Source organism: Manis pentadactyla, chromosome 1 (assembly GCF_030020395.1).
Source record: "Manis pentadactyla isolate mManPen7 chromosome 1, mManPen7.hap1, whole genome shotgun sequence".
NCBI classification, from domain to species: Eukaryota; Metazoa; Chordata; class Mammalia; order Pholidota; family Manidae; genus Manis; species Manis pentadactyla.
The window spans coordinates 104,170,917-104,192,267 of NC_080019.1; the positions used below are offsets into that span (position 1 = coordinate 104,170,917).

Consider the following 21,351-nt stretch of genomic DNA (forward strand, 5'->3'; position numbering starts at 1 on the left):
AATATTAAAAGGTGTTCAAGTTGTCTTAAATGTTTCAATTTATTCTTTTTCAGGATGATCTTGAAGACCTTATTGTGAATTGGGATGAGAGCAAAAGCATTGGTGACATCTTTCTTAAATATGTAAGTATTTTATTTAAGTTTTCAGGTTAAAGTTTCATCTTATCAAGGACTGGGATGGAATTAAAGTTACCTGTTAAATGTGGAAACTTTTACAACTTTGACACGATTGTGTTTGTAAAACATATTGGAAGTGTTCTTATTTTCTGAAACATTACTATATGAAATCTAACACTTTTCTTGGTAGCCCCATGTCACCATTAGGAACACTAATTGTACTGTGCTATAATCTTTTTACTGTATATCAAATTATTTGCCCTTCATAAATGTCCACAAATTAATTATTTTGAAATTATTTATTTTTTGTTTTTTCTTAGTTGGCATCTTTTTGCGGTCACTGTGGCTGTTGAGCATAAAAGCTTCTAATGAACAGCTTGTTCTTTACTAGGATAAGGACCATAGAGTTTAATTTTATCAAATAAAGTAGGTTCATTTTGAATGAGATGATATGAAAAGGATTTATAAATTTCAGTCTCTTTGAATACAGTTTATAAGTTTCAGTTCTTTGGGTTCTGGTACATTTACTTTCATTTTTCTGAGCCTTCCTCTTAACTTTCTTCCTTACCATACAGTTTCTTAGATGTTTTTTTTCCTGGTTAGTTGAGAATTCTAAACATGCAGTTTATTGTTACATATCTTTCTGATACCTATTAGTCTCTTCAGTTACCCAAGGCATTTTTCCTTTTCTTGTCTGCATTTTTAGGAAATATAGTTGACCTTTCAATGGTGGTTTGGATCCATCAATAAATAATAGCATGTTCTTGGATTCTGTCGTAGATAACTCTAACTACTATGTTCAGAACTTGAAAATGTTTTTAAACTTTCTGTTACGTTTATGTCAGTATAATGAGTTGTAATATACTTTTGTGTCTTTCTGAGTCTTTATTTGCTGTTTGCTGTTCAGGTTTCAGTCTGTGTACCAAGTGATGCATTTTTGTCCAGCAGTTAACTCATTTGTTATAAGTTTATAAAATAAATTTCTGCATTTAACTTGAAAAGAAACTTAAGTTTTCTTTTGTATACAGTGTCAGAAGTGACCTGATAATTAGGCTTTTAGTTAAATTGTCAAAGGATTACATATGTAACAAATAAATGTTTTTTTTCTTCATCTTAGTCAAAAGATTTGGTAAAAACTTACCCTCCCTTTGTAAACTTCTTTGAAATGAGCAAGGAAACAATTATTAAATGTGAAAAACAGAAACCAAGGTTTCATGCTTTTCTGAAGGTAATGTATATTTCTTTCAAATAAAAATCTGAATAATTTCTGAAGTTCATTAAAATTCTACTTGTAAAAATGTATCCATTTAAGAACAACTTAATGTAAATTTGTTAACTTCAGCTGTAGCTGAGGGTTGTGATGTTAATCTTGAGAAGATTTGGTGTACTAGGTAGCAGGGTACAAGAGGCAGCTGAGTAATGTTGCTTTTTTTTAAGTTATACATGTTTGGTTTTCATGTTCTAGTTTTAGTTCTCACCTAACAATTTTCCAGGGACATTTTGATTTATCTTTAAGGATTTTTTTTTTACCTTACCCAGTGTCTTACTTTGTTTCTCTTGTGGTGTCAGCATAATGAATATTTTAAAACATTTCTTCTGAATGATGTAGAATTAAGAAAAACTTAAGATAGAATATATGTATAAGTATGGAGAAGAGCTCACTTTTTGTTTAGGATGTAACTCTTGACTGGCCAGGAGGTTATTTCAGGCCCTGGAAGATTATTCAACCATAGTAATTTGCCAGAGAACAACCTCCACTAACACCTCTCCTGTTGGTTCTTACCAGGGTCCTAATGATAAGGTGTAATCTAATAAATGTAGTGTGTCTGTGCAGAAAACCTTTTTTTTATTGTTGAATAAATTAATTCCTTTCAGATAAACCAAGCCAAACCAGAATGCGGGCGGCAAAGCCTTGTAGAACTTCTCATCCGACCAGTACAGAGGTTACCCAGTGTTGCGTTACTTTTAAATGGTACTTGTCTGATCTGTTTTGGATTTGGCTGTTTTCATCATTTGGCTGTTTCTGAAATTGTCCTAAAAAATTTGAAATTCTTCTCATTTTCATAGTTTTCTTAGATTTCAGCATTAAAGGTTGTATCTTTTACATAGAAAATTTCTTTATGGGTAATCTTAATAATCACTGCTGCTAAAAAATTCAGTCTGGCCTAAAATACTATTCTGGTATCAATTATATGACTACTACTATATGTTTATTTCTCCATTAAAAGGTCTTATGTTTTTATGGTATGTCACTACTTTAAAATAAATTTATATCCATGTAAACACAAAATTTACCCACAAAAATAACAAGATGAGAGATGTTTCGTATGTTTTAAGTTATTTAGTCCTATTCTGAATCTAATAAAATTTGTTATACTTGGTCTTATGCTTACTTTTTTTTCTTAGATTGTACAGAACACTTTTGAAACATTCTGTTTATTCCAGGACTTAAACTACAGATATCAATGGAAAAGTTTCACAGCAGAGTTAATTTTTATGAAAAAAAGTTTTTTTATATGCACTAAAGAAAAGCATATATATATATATGTCTTTACATTTAGCTGACTAAAAAAATGAATATTTTTATGACAGTGTTGGTTTTTATATTTTTTTAAACTAAGTATGAAAATAAATTACAAACAAGAATACATCTGTAATAAATTATTTTTATCCTCAAATTTAAAGTACAGTATATGTATACAGTAGTATGTATAGCAGATAGGAGACTAATTTTGTGACTTTAATCTATTTTTTACTTCAAAACATTTTGGTTAACATATAAATTATAGTAGTAACTAAAAAAATTGTTATTTGTTCTTTTAAAGGTTCTAATATAGAGTTACTGCTTATAAAATGATATCCCCAGACTTTAAAAGTTGTCCTATTTTATAGATTATAGAAAGAATATATGAAAAAGTAAGCCTAGCTTTACAAAGCAATGTGGCTTTTTTTTTCTTATTTACTTACCTTCATTACTGTTTCATTAAGTACTTGTAGAAATCCATCGAATGATTTCTAAGCTTTTAATATTCCACTTAAATCATTAGGTGGGAATGGTACTAGGGAACCATTAGGTAGAACATGGCATATGAAGTATAAACAACCTGGATAAGAAGGGTCAAAGTGTAAGCATCTCAACAACCTCTAAACTAAACCTACATTTAAGGATACACTGAATACTCTCTGTGTTGGAGTCATGGGCCCCAATATGACATATAACATATATATAATGATTTCTTAGCTAACTGAGGATCATGTGTTTTCATTGTGCACTATGGGGAGAGTTTGAGGAACCTAGGCATCCCCAAGCTTTACTAAAAGGGAATTGAGATTGCAGTGTAAGAAAATATGTGTTACATTATCTGAAAATTTAGTCAAAATATGTGGAAACCTTAAGAAACATGTAAAAAGAGAGGTCTTAAAAGAGCATTGCATAAAACTTTTTAAAGTAAAGTTTAGCTACTTTTAAAAATTAATGAGCCTGTATCAAAGATGGCAACATTTTTAAGTGTCAGATGGAAACCACTGAATTTTTTTTAACATGGAAAAAAACGTTTTATCATTACAGATCTTAAGAAGCATACAGCTGAAGAAAATCCTGACAAAAGCACTCTAGAAAAAGCCATTGGATCATTAAAGGAAGTAATGACGTAAGGACATTATTTCATTTTTTTATTGTTCCTTAGATTTAGAGTGGAATTGATAGAACAACTAGATAGAGTCATAAATGGAGAGAAAAAAATCAATAGCAAATCTTTGTAATATGATATCTAAATTACTTTTCTAATGTAGTTATACATTAAAATGATAGAGAAGTATTATAAATATATTGATTAATCAAAAATATTTATTTCTGAAGACATTAAATATGCACGGAGTAACAATGGTTTAGAAATATGAAAATGTTATAAATGCACTATTAGACATTTTCCTCATATACCTCCAGTCATAGCTTGTTTTTCATGTAAACTGCCCATGTAACTTAGGAATTTTGACTCTGGTGAAGTAAATAGAAAAGGTTTATAATACCTTATTCATTTCTACTTTTGACTTTTTGTTTCTTACTTTGAATTTTATGGAATTAGATTGATGGGGTTGATTGGAGATGTATTAAAATATAAAGTCAGTGAAAGTGATTTTGGGAGCTTGATTGTTAAACTTAGGCTAATTTCTATATATCTAACTTGGAGACATAGCTCTGATCAGAAATGATTTTTCCTGATAATTATAATCCGAATTGAAAACTGTTGCTGTTAATTACTTTGCCTCATGGAGGGTGAGGGCATTTCAACTCTTTGGACTTTACATATTAATATTTAATAGGTTTAATGATTTCTGAGATTCAATGAGGTGCTACTATATAAAAGAGTTTCTTAAAATACTTGTAAAGGAGCTCTAAGAGAGAAACTTTACTAGTTCTAGTAGAAGGTTCAGCAGTAGAATAATGCTCAAATTAGTGAATACCAGCCACTGTTAATGCTGTAAGGTTCATGCGTATTTTGTTTTTTGCTTGTGGTCATATTTTATGTTTATTGGTGTGGGTAAAATTGTAGTATTTCCAGAATCTCTTACCTGGCTTTAGTTCATCTGCATATCAATAGGTGTTTCAAGGGGTGGAGAGAAGTGGTTCATCTACATATGAATAGGTAATTACAAGGGTGTGTGAGGGTTTATCTGGACCTGAGAGGTTGGGTAGAATACCCTTCTGTTGCAGCTGGGTCAAGAGAGAGTCAGATGACTGCTTGTAAGAAATAAATGGGTTTCTTAATTTTATTTCTCCTTTTGACTAATTTCGGTTTGAGAGGTATTTTGCCCTGGGATTTTCTTCCTGGAGTTAGAATTGGCTAGCCTTCATGCTTTTGATTTGTTACTTGGGGGCAAGATAATTTTTCTTTTTTTTTTTCCTGAATTAAATGTATTTATTTATTTTTAAATTTTATTTTTTTTTATTTTTTATTAAGGTATTATTGATATACACTCTTATGAAGGTTTCACATGAAAAACAATGTGGTTACAACATTCACCCATATTATCGAGTATCCCCCCATATCCATTGCAGTCACTGTCCATCATTGTAGTAAGATGCCACAGAGTCACTATTTGCCTTCTCTGTGCTAACACTGTCTTCCCTATGATCCCCCCCCACATCATGTGTGCCAATTGTAATATCCCTCAATCCCCTTCTCCCACCCTCCCCCACTCCTCCCCTTTAGTAACCACTAGTCCCTTCTTGGAGTCTGTGACTCTGCTGCTGTTTTGTTCCTTCAGTTTTGCTTCGTTGTTATACTCCACAATGAGGGAAATCATTTGGTACTTGTCCTTCTCTGCTTGGCTTATTTCACTAAGCACAATATTCTCCAGCTCCATTTGTGTTGTTGCAAATGGTAGGATTTGTTTCTTTCTTATGGCTGAATAGTATTCCATTGTGTATATGTACCACATCTTCTTTATCCATTCATCTACTGATGGACACTTAGGTTGCTTCCATATCTTGGCTATTGTAAATAGTGCTGCGATAAACATAGGGGTGCATATGTGTTTTTGAATCTGAGATTTTGCTTTCTTTGGGTAAAGTCCTAGGAGTGGAATTCCCAGGTCAAATTGTATTTCTATCTTTAGTTTTTTGAGGAAGCTCCATATTGCTTTCCACAGTGGTTGAACTAGCTTACATTCCCACCAGCAATGTGGGAGAGTTTCCCTTTCTCAACATCCTTGCCAGCATTTGTTGTTCCTAGTCTTTTTGATGCTGACTAGCAAGATAATTTTTCCAACACTTTATAGTTTAACATTCTGACACATTATTTACCTTGATCCTTTCAACAAACTATGAAGTAGGTAGTCTGTGTTAACATATTTTCAGAATAGAGAATTTGAGAGGTCACTGCTTGCTCCATTTAACTGTTTAATGTGCAGAATACTCTACCACTATTATTTTGATGGTAGCTTATGCTATTTCTTATTTATATATAATATATTTTTCAAACAAAGATTATAAAGTAACCTAAGTAAGGGTTAGTCTTTTGACCTGTTTCCTGCTTAAGAATAGTGTCATCTGGCTGCTATAGGGATAATGAACCAAACTGATAAGTGATTAAAGATACCGCTCTTTTTTAACATTGTTTAAGCTTCCTGAGAATTTAAGAGTCTTTCTAATATATCCCTACCCTAAATGTCTTTCTCACAGATTTTCAAGAAATATTGAATTATGGGAGCTGTTATTTTAATGTTGAATTGTGATGCTAATTTATAAATCTTACAGAATTTGACAGTATCTGAATTCTTGGGATGCTTTAACAGTTAGCCTAGGGATCTTACCAGCAAAGATGGGTTTATTCAGGAATAGCAAAGAATTGCAATCTGGAACATGCAGGCTACAGCAGAACTGTAGGCATGTCTAGAGAACAAAGGAGAGGACACTTGTTTGCAAGGAAAATGGTCAAGTTAGGAGGGCTGTTTCTGTGCAAAAAAGTCCATTGGCATAAACTGGAAGTTCCACATTTTGTGGCTTTTCATTGTCTTGAGTTGTGACAGTCTCTCACTGGCTGGGCTGTAGCAGGGAGGTAGAAGGTGGAAACCTTTCTTCCTCCTGCGGGAGAGTAAAATAGTTAAAAGAGTATTGTGCCCATCTGTTTGGTGGGGTCTGAGATTTAAGAGGAGAGATGGATGTGAGGGCTTCCCCTGCAGGCCTCCTGATGTCAGTGAATTTTCTCTTAATTAATTGTCACAGCGCCAATTAACTAGTCCTTGCCATTTAAACAAACCAGTAAAACCTGAAATTGGATTCTAATACATTAGTTTCACATTCTTAACTAAAACATTAATTTGTTATGAATATATTCTGTAGTAGATTCACTATGTTTTTTCCCCCAACAAACTCTATATGTTTAAAATATAATTTGATTAATTTTGGTTTATTTATACTTCCATGAAGCCATCACTACCATCCAGAGAAGGAACATTTCCATCACTTCCAAAAGTTTACTCATGCATTTTGGTAATCCCTTTGCCTGCTTCTCTCTGCCTGCCTGTCCCTAGACAACAGTTGCTTTCTTTTTTATTTGTATAATTTGCATTTTCTAAGATTTTGTCAAAATGAAATAAGTGTATTAAATCTTTTGTCAGACTTTTTTCACTCATAATTATTTTGAGGTAGTCCTTAATGTTCATCATGTCATTATTTCACCCTCTGTTATTGTTTCCATTGTATGGATATACCACAATGTATTTATCCATTAATATGTTGGTGGCTTTTTGATTGTTTCCAGTTTCCGGCTGTTAACAAAATACAGCTGCTCTGAACATTTACAAAGCATATATGGGCATATGCTTTCATTTCCCTTGGATAACTACCTTAGGTATGACTAGGGCATATAGTAGGTATATATATAATTTCTTAAAAAATTGCAAGACTGTTTCCACAGTACTTGCACCATTTTGCATTTCCACCAACAGTGTATTGTGAGTTCCAGTGGCGTCATAGAATAAGCTGGGAAGTGGTTCCTCCTCTTTTATAGTTTAGAAGAATTTGTGCAGAATTGGTATTAATTCTTCAGGCATTTGGCAGGATTCATCAGTGAAGCAATTTGGGCCTGGGATTTTTTTTTATTGTAAGAAGTTTTAAAATTACTAAATTGATTTGTTGTTACAGATCTGTTTAGATTTTCTATTTCGTTTTGAGTCATTTCTGCAGTTTCTAGAAATTTATCCATTAAGTTTAAGCTCTCTAATTTGTTGGCACATAGTTGTTCAAAGCATTCTCTTATAATCCTTTTTATTTTGGTAAGGTGGATGTGATGTCCTGCTTTTATTCCTGGTTTTAGTAATTTGAGTTTTTTTCTTGGTCAGCCTAGCTAAAGCCTTGTTAATTTTGTTGATCTTTTCAAGGAAACAACCAATTTTGTCAATTTTTGTTGTTTTTGTATTCTCTGTTTCATTATTTTCTACTTTTTATGATTTCCTTCTTTCTTCTTGCATTAGATTTAGTTTTCTCTTTTTTTCCCAGTGTCTTAAAGTGGAAGGTTAGGTTATTTATTCGAGATCATTTAAAAAATTATACACATTTATAGCTATAAAGTTCACAACCCTGCTTTAGTTGTAGTCCTAAGTTTTCGTATGCTGTGTTTTTGTTTTTATTTATCTCAAAGTGTTTTATAATTTTCCTTGTGATTTCTTCTTGACCCATTGGTTATTTAGGAGTGTGTTAATTCCTACATGTTTGTGAATTTCCAAGATTTTCCTTTTGTCATGAATTTCTAATTTTACTCCATTATTGTTAGAGAAGATACTTTGTATTATTTCAGTCTTCATGAACTTAAGAGGTTTATTTTATGGCCTAACCTGGAGAATGTTCCATATACAGTGGAAAAGAATATGTATTTTGCTGTTGGTGAGTGGAGTATTTCCATCATTTTACTTTCAGCTTATCTGTCTCTGATTCTAGATTGTGTCTCATATAGATGATATAGTTGGCTTGCAGTGTTTGCTTCCTGTCTCAGAGGAGTTGACTTCCAGTGTCTTGAGAACTCTTGTTTCTTAATATTTTGATGGCTTTTCAGTTGTTTCAGGTGGAAGGGTATCCTTTCCTATTTACTCTTTCTTATTCTTATGGGAGCAGTAGTCTTAATTTTTGTTTCAGTAAACTGATTATGATTAGCATATGACTTGGGATGACCTGCATAAAACCATATCTGAATTTAGGTGAAGAGTTTAGGTTAATCTGAAATTTTTACAGGTTTAATATATTTTGGGAAGTATATAGTGAGTATAGTAAAAAAAAGAGTGCTGAAAGAAGTATAGTAAAGTATTTTCTTAAGCACTTTCTGTTCAATTTTTTTTAATGTAGTGTGGGATACTTTTAGGGAATATTTTAACTGATTCAGTTATCAAAATGAAGATAGACACGTAAAAGTCTTATTTTGTGATATGAGTTGTCTTTGCATGTAGTTGTCATTTTGTTTTAAAAATAGCTTTATTAATTTTTCAGCCATATTAATGAGGATAAGAGAAAAACAGAAGCTCAAAAGCAAATTTTTGATGTTGTTTATGAAGTAGATGGATGCCCAGTGAGTATTCATTTTTGATGATCATCCATTTTCTTTTTTTTGTTGTTATTTAGTTTCTGCATATAAATGGAATCTTTACACCATTTTCTTTTAAATGATAACTTTAAGAAAATTACTTGCTACCAAGTAATGTCTTTCATTAATATTTTCAATCTATACAGGCTAATCTTTTATCTTCTCATCGAAGCTTAGTGCAACGAGTTGAAACAATTTCTCTAGGTGAGCACCCCTGTGACAGAGGAGAACAAGTAACGCTCTTTCTCTTCAATGATTGCCTAGAGGTAAAGTTGTACTTAATATGGTATAATAACACTGCTGATTTGGGTGCCTTCCCTGAATGTTTAAAATCAAGCTTTCATTGAAGTATAATATATATGTTTAAAGTAAAGTGAAAATCACATTTTTTTGATTGAGACCAATTGTTGGTTTAATACCATTAATGGAATGCTTTTAGTAGAGGGCCTAATATTAACAAGTATGATACATTTTCATCACTTCAAATCTAAGCCAAAGTGAAAATTTAATTTATTTCCATGCAAATAAATGTTTGGGTCAAGAATTTTAGGAACTACTTTTTTCCATGTATGCACTATCTGCAAAATAATTGCATGTTCTTTTTGAAATTTAAGTAGATTTTCCCATGAAAGAAGTCAGTATTTGGTTGAAGAGGGAGATAACTTGAGTATTTATTATGAATTATGATTTCTTCTTAAGCCCCCACGTTTTAGAGTAAGTGTCAGTATATCAGGTGGGGTACAATGATGCTAATTCTTAATTCTCATCTAAATTAAATTTTTCCTGCATATTCTCCCTACTGACAAATTGAATTATGTTTGTGTGCCTTTTCAACTCTTTTCTTTCATTCTTTTAATAGTGTATTTTTAAACAACTAAAAAATCCTATGTGGGATGTAAAGGAATATATTTTCCTTCATCTCAGAAGAGAAAACTGTTCTGATAAAACAGACATTAAACAGAAGACTCATTAGACATTTCTGTTACTGGGTTTTCTGTTGCTTTCATTAAAGTGATTGTATGATTTTCTTTTTTCTTTAAAGTCTACACCTTTTCCTTTTACACTTTTCTACTTGAGGTGCTACTCTCTTATCATACAGATTATTATTTAAAATATAAAATACCAGGGAATCTTAGAGAACAAGCCATGCATAGTTATGGGGGCTATAAAATCTTACCAAAATTTACCTGTATAAAGTACAGTTTTATTGTTGTGAGGTTAATGAAAAATGTTATTTCTGTTTGATCAGTAATGTCACAAAACACAAGATAATGAAAATGCTATACACAATAGACCATACCTTGAACTGAAAAAGTCATAAAAAATCATGAAGCAGATGATTCTGAGCTATTCATCTCCTCCATAAGACCTTTGACCTGCTCTGCTTTTGAAAATGGGGACTAGATGGAGTCAGTTTTCAACAATATTTTATCTGAATTTGCATCATCATGAGGTTTTATTGTACATAGTTGCTGAGTACTTTTATTTGTTTGCTTCTCTTAAAGCATTTTAAGGTTTTTCCTATTGAAGTTTGTAGGTCATCTGCCTTTATTCAGTCTAATAAGTTAGGTTATCTTTACTTCCTTACTAATCCATCCTAGCTTTTATCCCCTTAATCCCCCAGTTGTGGTTGACTTTAAATTTTTTATTTTATGTCTCCTTCAGATTCTGTGAAGTCTTCTATAACTGGTTCATTGACTTACCTGCCACTTAAATTCCTGTACTTGGTCATTCCCTGCAGCTTCAAAGTCTATTATGTGATGCCCTGGCTTCTCATTTCCTTTACATTACTAAATACAGTGACTTCTTTTTCTACTCTCTCTTATCCTCCCTATCTTAGAATCACATTAACTGAAACAACTATTTCTAACATTAAATTTGGACTTGAGATTTATAATCCTAAACTTTTATTCTTTAGCTTGCTTGTTTGAAAAAAGAAAACACAAAACTCTTCGCAAATTTGTAATGAATAATATGGAAAAATAAACATTTAAAATGGGTAAAAACAATTGATTTCTCTTAAATATGACAAGTGATATATACTGAAGCTAAACTAATTTAGGATTTATGGATTTATTTTCCTATTTATATATTATCTGTGTTTTGAGTTTTTACCTCAGTGTACTTTTATGTCATCAGTGGCAAGTCTTGTCCTTTTGAAAAATGAACTGTAGCATTGTATATAGTCAAATTAATTTAAAATATATTCTAATATTACAGTGGAAGTCATTATTTTAAAAAAGTATTGGTTATTTCCACTATATGAATGTTAATGAACTTTTAATATTTGATATGTAACATAGCTCCATGCCATATTTCTGCTTCATTGTGAATATTATACTGTCTTTTGATCTTTTCTCATTAGCCAACACAAGGTAGCACATTTTTTAGCCATACTTTGTCATATTTGTGATGACCATTCAACTAAATTCATTAAGTAACTTAGTCTAAATCATTTTGTGTTAATGTCTCTCAGTTGATGATTATGATCTCAGATGTTCTTTGAAAAAGGCAAAAAATATACTAGGTTTTTGTGGAAATGAAAACAACACATTGAAAGATCTTATAAAATTCACAGAACTCAACTGCATCATCAGTCACAAGGTCTTTCTGATTTTGCTACTGTTTTTTCCAGCATTACTTTACCTACCTCTTCCTTTTGAATGAGTTCCCAGTTCAGGCAAAGTCAAATCTTAACATGGCACTTTGGTTAATAATTTGTATTATTTGTTTCGTGTATTATTTAGTTACTTTTTAAATCTTCCTCTTTCTCAATAGTATGTAAATATCATGAGAGCCAGAATCATTTGTGTATTATTCACTCCTTTATCTTGCACAGATCTGAGATAATTGTGAATTCTGCTTTTAAGTTGAAATCATTTATCTTTTCAACCCAGGACAAAAGATTCCAGAGCAACTTTTGCCTTTCTGAACTCAGGGGCCTTTTATTGAAGATTCTTCTATCCTTTGATCCTATTGCTTCTCAGAGTATTTCTAAGTTTTTTCACAGTTCTGGGACCTTTTGTGTAGATCCTGTCCTGTTGGCCTGTTTTCCTGGCTTTTGTGCTTTTCTCATATAAACATGAACATTTCTGCTATATAATTACATGTATGAATTTCTCACATAGTAACTCTACTTCTTGTCACAGTAAATCTGGAATGACTAATAGTCATATATGAGCTGCATATAGATTTATGTTATTAGTGCCATTTTATTTTTATATTAATTTAATCTTTAATTATGTTTATTCATATTATTGACAATGACTTTCTTTTTTCTATAATCAGATAGCAAGAAAACGACACAAGGTGATTGGCACTTTTAGGAGTCCTCATGGCCATACCCGGCCCCCAGCTTCTCTTAAGCATATTCATCTAATGCCTCTTTCTCAAATTAAGAAGGTGTTGGACATAAGAGAGACTGAAGGTATGCTCATTGGATAAACTATTGGTAAATGAAATAGTTTATATTCTTTGTATGTCTGCCTCACTCCCTTAGGTTATTTTTTTTAAAACTGGTAAATTAATCTTTAAATATATTTGGTTAGTTCTAGTAAAATAATTGTTCTTATACTTCTTTCCCAACTGCATCTCCAAAACTGACTTGATTTTCTTTGTTTTTTTCAATTGATAGTGCTATATCAACCTGTGGAGCATCTTTATCCCTAAGGAACAAAGAGCTTTTAAAAGGTCACATGTCAAAAATAGTGCCCTAGCCTAGCTTATTCCCACACCAAAACTTATTTTTATTCTTTCAGAATCCAAAAGAAATCACCACTCTATTACCTATGTTCCACATCTTATACCTTGCTTTTTTGGCAATGCCGGCACTGTTAGGAATATATTTAGGATATGACCAGGAATCGTAGATGTGCATGAATAAATGCAAGTAACTATGGTAAACTTGATATGGGACAAATGTGTATAAAGGAGAGTTTTTACTTACAACTGTGACAGTGTTAGGGAGAGTTCTTTGAAGGCCCGAAATTGCCAAAAGTTTTTAACCTACCAAAAATAGTATCATCTGTTTAACTGGCATCTCGAGATTATGTGCATGGCTGTATTTGGATATTAGGTGTATGTTTTTACAGTGTTTGCTGGTTCCATTACTGATCCTGTCCTCTAATGATGGAAGGCATTGAGTTTATGAGAAATAATTAAAACTTGAACTGCAACTTACATTGCTTTCTTTATTCAGTTGTCAAATTCTGGAAGTATTAAGGGTTACATAGCACATTTATTTAAATCTCCATAGTTGGGGGTTATAACTAGAGGTTATAATTATTGTTTAAAATAGGTTCTGTTTTAGCATCTTAGTTATAAAACTTTTTGTAACAATTTTAATATTTGGACATTTGATTTCTTTGAACTAGATCTAAGGTTGAGTCATCAAATTATTATAATGCCATTTTAATTTAAAACTCAAATTCTGAAATTCTAAGAAATGATGTATCTATTTTAAAAACACCATAGAAAATATTGTATGTCATGGAAAATACTGCTGCTTAATGTCATTATCATCTTTGTTCCTCACATAATACTACTATAATCCTTTCCAATGTTTGAGTGTACTATGGTGATGTTCTTTGTCCAACTAAAAATAGAAAGAACAGGAAGGGTAGAGAAGGTAATTTCACTGGAATTTTGTTGCTCTGAGAGCACTTAACTTGTATGATTCTGTCCTTTAACAAAGAATAACACAATGTTTATGCTTATTCTGGGACCTTAGATTGCCATAATGCTTTTGCCTTGTTGGTGAGGCCGCCAACAGAGCCGGCAAATGTGCTGCTCAGCTTCCAGATGACATCAGAGGAACTTCCAAAAGAAAACTGGCTAAAGATGCTGTGTCGACATGTAGCCAACACCATTTGTAAAGCAGATGCTGTAAGTTCTTAATCCACTTACAATGAAAGTTTAAACTCCATGGCAGTGCATTCAGTCTAAGCCTTTACATTTCTAATGATTTGTTAATTATGAATGTAGGAAAGTCTTAGTTTTGTGTGTATCGAGGAAAACTGGTTTAATAGGTTGTTTTGGAAAAGATTTTTAGAAGTGTACACACATGAAACATTACTTTGAGTCCCTAGATTACAGATAGGCTTGTATAGCCTTGTAGCTTCTGTGGCTGTGATTTAGAGAGGCTCTTGGGATTTGATGTAAGGTATCCGTGATTTTCATTGGTGTTTTTTGACCTGGCTATTTGTAAAATAAAGGGGATTTTGTTCTGTTGTTTTTTTCATCTTACTGAAAGCAATGGGTAAGTTGTAGCAAGTTGCTTTTCCTTTCAGGCAAGTTGCCAATCCAGTTCTCTCAATACATCTTCTTAGAATCACATGCCATTATGAATATTAATTATCTTTCTTCTGTACAGATTGAAGTGAAGATATATGGGAAAATAAAATTACTGAAGTTAAATGACTCACTAGAAGTCAGGTAGCTTGTAGCAGATCTTAGATGAAATCTAAATCCCTAAAAGATAATTTGATTACTTCATCATGTGTGGGAAAGACATATATGATAGCTAGGTATAGACCTCTTTATCTTTGCACAGATGACATAGAGGAGCATGTACTGATAAATGACCCTTTTCATTTACAGAAGTTCTATAACTGAGGTTGCCTTGGACATTTCTATAATAAAAATAAAATGTTTATCATAGTTAAGTCTGACTTTGAAAATATTGAGGTGTAGTAGTTTATAAAGTAGATAATACTTGATTAAAGCACCTACCTAAATATTTAAACAACAGGCTTTCTGATCTGCTAGTTTTTTAAAATTTCTGTGGGCCAAGAATATGTCCTTATATTTAAAGGATTGTTCCACAAAAAGGTTCATAGAGGACAATACAATTCTAGTGCATAAAACAGAAAAGTGATGGAGACAGCTTTTGTTATAAAACTTACAAAAATGCTCATTATAAGGAAGAATTTTTTTATAGTTCTGGATATCTGTATGTAAAATAGATCCATGCAGTAAAGTGACTGCCTGTTATAGAAATTACTCATGCATTTATCATGGTGTCAGACTAGATGGCTTATGCAGTCCTTTCCAGATATGTATACCCATAATACTCCAATGTAGAAAGGTAATGGAAAATTTCCTTAAAATAAAATCTATTGAATTACTAGCCACAAGATGGCTAATAGTCCTAAAACCAAAATATAAATAGCTAATGAAAAAATTTCATAAGGTAATATTAGCCACAAGATGGCAGCAAATATGTATGCACTATCTTAAACTACAAAATTCTTTCAAGTTCTGAAACTAAGAAATATGTTTGTAATTGAGATAGTAACTTCAGTTGAGCTCTTTCTCACATTTAAAATACTACACATAGTAAATTTTTTACAAGCCCTAAGTCAATGAATGTCTTATCATTTGAGAACATTTGCCATGTTGAAGAGAATGTATTATATAGATATACAAGATGTAAAAGATATAAAAATCTGATTCTTTGAATCAGTTTTTCACCTGTTGTACATTATTTGGTGCTTTAAATAGTTGGAACTTACATAATTAATAAAATAGGTACAACTAGTTTATTCTGAACTATTTCATTCATCATGCTGATTTGTAAATGATTTGAGAATAAAGATTTTCAGGTTAATTTAATCTAATCTCATTATTTTACACATAAAACCAAGGCCAAAAGCCTAAAGCTAACATTAGAATCCAGTTTTCCTTATCCTTTGTTAAACTCTACTGATAGTTTTTCTCCCCATGGATATGATACCCTGTGTTCTGATACTTGAGAATTTAAAGATTACCAACCTGTACCCTTGAACTGTATGGTCCATACTCTTAAGGTTCATATATTGCTTAATGTCAATAGATGATGTTGAAACCATTGCACATTTCCTACCTCTACAATAAAATAAAAATATAATTTTATTAACAAATAAATTTAAGCAATGTTTGCCACTCTCCTCCCTTGAATTTGAATAGGTTAGAACTAAAAAATTAAGTGCCCTATGCAACAGTTCAGTTCTTTTACCACTAATTCTTTTATATTTAAAAAAAATAGAGCTCTTCCTACATCTTGGTCAGATTACCACTGACTACTTTGAATAGCAATATTCATTCTTAGTTTTTAAACTTGTTACTTGAATTTCTAACTATATGAGAAATAGACTGAAGATAGAACATAATGTGAAAAGAGTTTGTACTTCTGAGCCAATGATGTTTATAATAGAATTAATATGATTTATATTTAAAAGTATAATTGCTCAGTTAAAACCACAATGGGATATCACCTTACACCAGTTAGGATGGCCAACATTGAAAAAACTAGGAACAGCAAATGCTGATGAGGATGCGGAGAAAGGGGAACCCTCCTACAGTGTTGGTGAGAATGTAAATTAGTTCAACCATTGTCACAAGCAGTATGGAAGTTCCTCAAAAAACTAAAAATTGAAATACCATTTGACCCAGGAATTCCACTCCTAGGAATTTACCCAAAGAAAACAAGTTTTCAAATTCAAAAAGACATATGCACCCCTATGTTTATATAGCAGCACTATTAACAATAGCAGAAATGGAAGCAACCTAAGTGTCCATCAGTAGATGAATGGATAAAGAAGCTATGGCACATATACACAGTGGTGTACTATTCAGCCATAAGAAGGAAACAAATCCTACCATTTACAACAACACAAATGGAGCTGGAGGATATTATGCTCAGTGAAATAAGCCAGGTGGAGAAAGACAAGCACCAAATGATTTCACTCATATGTGGAGTATAAGAACAAAGAAAAAAACTGAAGGAACGAAAGAGCAGCGACTCACAGAACCCAAGAATGGACTAACAGTTACCAAAGGGAAAGGGACTGGGGAGGGTGGGTGGGAAGGGAGGGATAAGGTGATTAAGGGGCATTATGATTAGCACACATAATGAAGAGAGGGGGCACAGGGAAGGCAGTATAGTACAGAGAAGACAAGTAGTGATTTTATAGCATCTCACTATGCTGATGGACAGTGAATATAATGGAGTATGTGGGGGAGGACTTGATTATGGGGGGAATCTAGTAACCACAATGTTGCTCATGTGATTGTGTATTAATGATACCATTAAAAAAAAGGCATGGCCTAGCACTGCAGACTGCACAAAGTCTGCAGTGATCTACCTCACCTGGAAAGGTAGCTCCCCACCTCTTAAAAAAAAAAGTATAATTGTTCTTCTGGTTATAGTCATAATAAGTATAAATGTCTTATTTGCACTACTTTACTATCAGAAGATCTAAGTTATAAATAAACATGATTACAGAGTTTAAGGAAATGATTGATGCACAGCATAGCGGAGGGGACACAATGACACTAGGTATTTTTTTCTTTTGTATCTGTGAATGTGAGGACTAGTGGGAGAGGAGAGCTTAGGGAAAGCAGTGCCTGATAACTCACTATGTAGGTGGACTTACTGACTTACAATGTCAGAAATGCTAGAAAATTGTGAATTAACATCCATGAATTAGGCCTCTAAAATCTGCACCTGAAGCTCAGTTTCTCCTGAAATTAATATCACATGTCTCAGTGTGAGAAATTGATTACTAATTTCTAATCTTAAACTTAGCAGATTGTCTTTAAAACTAGTTTTAGGTACACATGAATTTGAGGCTGATTGAAGAAATTCTTCCCCTCCCAGTCATCTTTAATGCTTCAGATTCTTTGAATAAGTCATAAAATGTTTTCAGAATTATATTAGTATATTGTTAAAAATGAGTTTTCTCTGTGGTATAAATTTCATTTTTATTTTATTTTAGGAATTTAGAGGAATAGATTAGAAAGAAAGGTTTTTTATTTCAAGAGGGAATGGGAATTAATAAGAAGAGCAATAGAAAACAGTGTAGGAATACTGAAAATAAGTTTACCCTACTTTGCAATTTTTGTGTGTGATTTGCCCTATTTATGTTCCTCTATGTAGAGAGCTAAAGGAAACACTTCATCTTTATGTAATGAAGGAAAACATATTTGTATCAAAACATCTTTTTTTCTGAATTTGCCCTTATATCTAGGAACACAAAAAACTTGTATCAAATAGTAGGTTTTCAGTGTATATTTGTTGATTGAATGAAATCCAAATTGAAATGAAATCAAATGAAGTTAAATTGAAAATTAAATGAAATGAAAACAAAATGAAGTTAATAAAACTAAAGTTACACCTGTGCTTGGTTTATGGTGCCGTATGTACAACAATGTAGGAAATGTGATGCCTCTACTATGAGAAGTGGGAAATCTTAATGATGTGGAAACTTGCAGGTTTATTTGAATGGGGATGCAGAAGACAGGATAAGCAGAGCTTGAGTCAGTCCTGACTACTGTTTCTCATGGATTAGCAAGAGATGTTAACTATTCAGAGTTACTTTGCAAATATGATTGTCTAGAAAGTTGAGAACCAATTGAAAATTATTAGAACTTAGAGTTTAGTTAAGTAGTCAAATAAAATATAAATATATACATACCAAATTTTCCTCTATGCTACCAGTAACCAGCTAGAAAGTATAGGAAATGAAGCCCTTCTTTCCAATAAAATTTGGTATGAACTTAGGAGATTTTAGTATAAATCTAGAAATAGTTTATAAGTAACAAATGAAGACTATTTTAAGAAAACTGCACTACAGAGACTGATGTTCCTGAAGGAGAATGCTATAGCATAAAGATGTCTATTGACTGCAGTCCTTAAAAATCCTATAGGAAATTTCTGGTTTTGACAAAATGATTCCAAAGATGATTTTTAAAGAAAAAGCAGCAATAAGAAAATTTAGAAAATAGTACTTCCTTTATGAGATATTAAATTGTGTTTTAAAATTTGCAATGATCAGAACAGTATCACACTGATTCAAAAATTTATAGATTAATCAATGGAAAGGATAGATGAACTTGAAAGAAAACTTCCCTGTATGATAAATGTAGAACCTTAACAATTTAATAAGATTTTTAACATATAGTGCTTAAATAGTTAACTACTGAGAGAAAATGAGATGTATATCCCTATCTTATATCCATATAAGTTAATAGTTAGATTGAATCTAGTTGGTTGTTTTTTGATACTGAGTTTTAGGAATTCTCTATATATTCTGGATATTAATTCCTTATCAAATTTATGATTTGCAAACATTTTCTCCTTTTCTGTAGGTTGCCTTATTACTCTGTTGGTAGTGTCTTTTGCACATCATTTTTTAACTTTCATGAAGTCCAGTTTGTCTGTTTTCTTTTCTTGCCTCTGCCTTTGGTGTCATATCCAAAATAGCTCTATTTTTTTGCCGTGTTTCTAGGACTTTGAAAAGTTTTAGTTCTTTTAGTTATATCTTTGGTCCATTTGAGTGAATTTTTGGGTATGGTATAATAAGGTAAAGGTCCAACTTCATTCTTTTGTTTGTGGCTATCTAGTTTTTTCAGCACCATTTGTTGAAAAGACTGTTCTCCTGTTGAATAGGTTCTTTATTCTATTCCATTCATTCCATTCCATTCTGTTCTGTTCCTTTATGCCAATACTGTTGTTTTGATTACATTAGCTTTGCATCAAGTTTTGAAATCAGGAAGTTTGAGGCTTCCAACTTTGTTTTTCTTTTTCAAGATTGTTTTGGGTATTTGGGATCCACTGGATTTCTATATGCATTTTAGAATGAACTTTTCCTGCCAAAAAAAAACCACATGGATTTTGGTAGAGATTTCATTGAATCTGTAGATTGTTTTGGGTAGTATTGACATCTTAACAATAGTAAATCTTCCAGTTCATGAGCACAGGATGTTTTTTTCATTTATCTGTGTCTTCCTTTTTCCTTCTCAGCAACATTTTATAGTTTACAGTGTATAACTCTTTAATCTCCTTGGTCAAATTTATTGCTAAGTATTATTTTATTCTTTTTGATTCTATTTTAATAGTTTGTTTCTTAACAAGAAAGTAGGAGCACTTCATGTTAAAAAACAGAAGAATGATAAAATTCTAGTATTATCAGAAGAGACTTCATTAGCTGTTCATTAAAAGTAATTCCTTTGAATTTTTAATGACGTGAAAAAAAAATATCCATAGTATATACAGCTAATTGAAAAGCCAAAGATAACAAAGCTGAACAGTATGACTCCAATTTTGTTTAAAAATTTTATTCCTGTAGAAAAATATCTGTAAGAAATATACCAAAATGTCAATAGTAAGTGCTTAGTATGGGTTGTGGGTGATTTTTTTTTTTATTATTTAAAAATTTTCTTTCTCATTTTTTATAATAGGTATGATTTTTTTTTAACTCAGAAAAAAATTGTAACATTATTTTATTGATTGATTGATTGAAGGGGAGTTGAAACACAGTATTACATTACATTAGTTTCAGGTGTACAACACAGTGATTCAACATTTATATACATGATAATTCTAGGTACCAGCTATCACCATACCAAGTTGTTACAATATTTTGACTATATTCCTTATGGTATACATTACATCCCGGTTACTTATTTATTTTACAATTGGAAGTGTGTACTTTTTTTGTTGTTGTTGTGAGGGCATCTCTCATATTTATTGATCAAATGGTTGTTAGCAACAATAAAATTCTGTATAGGGGAGTCAATGCTCAATTCACAATCATTAATCCACCCCAAGCCTAATTTTCGTCAGTCTCCAATGTTCTGAAGCATAACGAACAAGTTCCTACATGGAGAACAAATTCTTACATAGTGAAGAAGGTACATGGTGAACAGCACAAGGGCAGTCATCACAGAAACTTTTGGTTTTGCTCATGCATTATGAACTATAAACAGTCAGTTCAAATATGAATACTCACTTGATTTTTATACTAGATTTATATGTGGCTACCACATTTCTCTCTTTATTATTATTATTTTTAATAAAATGCTGAAGTGGTAGGTAGATACAAGATAAAGGTAGAAAACATAGTTTAGTGTTGTAAGAGAGCAAATGTAGATGATCAGGTGTGTGCCTGTAGACTATGTGTTAATCCAAGCTAGACAAGGGCAATAAAACATCCACGTATGCATAAGATTTCTCTCAGAACAGGGGGGGCTGAGGTTCTAAGCCTCACCTCTGTTGATCCCCAATTTCTCACCTGATGGCCCCCCTGCGACTGTGCCTGTCTTAGGTTGTTCCTCCCTTGAGGAATCTTACCCGTCTCTGGCTAACCAGTCATCTTCCGGGGCCATACAGGGAAATG

At 32.1% G+C, this 21,351-nt stretch overlaps 1 protein-coding gene across 4 annotated transcripts in view; it reads left to right on the top strand.

Moving 5' to 3' along the window:
• ECT2 (epithelial cell transforming 2) overlaps positions 1–21,351 on the top strand; it is a 62,848-nt gene that overhangs the window by 27,130 nt on the left and 14,367 nt on the right. For all 4 annotated transcript variants that reach the window (XM_036930917.2, XM_036930916.2, XM_036930918.2 and 1 more), the window contains 8 exons: positions 54–122; positions 1,234–1,344; positions 1,992–2,088; positions 3,685–3,766; positions 9,100–9,178; positions 9,340–9,459; positions 12,482–12,620; positions 13,923–14,077. In XM_036930917.2, coding sequence (XP_036786812.2) covers positions 54–122; positions 1,234–1,344; positions 1,992–2,088; positions 3,685–3,766; positions 9,100–9,178; positions 9,340–9,459; positions 12,482–12,620; positions 13,923–14,077 — 852 coding nt within the window. The remainder of the gene's footprint in view (positions 1–53; positions 123–1,233; positions 1,345–1,991; positions 2,089–3,684; positions 3,767–9,099; positions 9,179–9,339; positions 9,460–12,481; positions 12,621–13,922; positions 14,078–21,351) is intronic.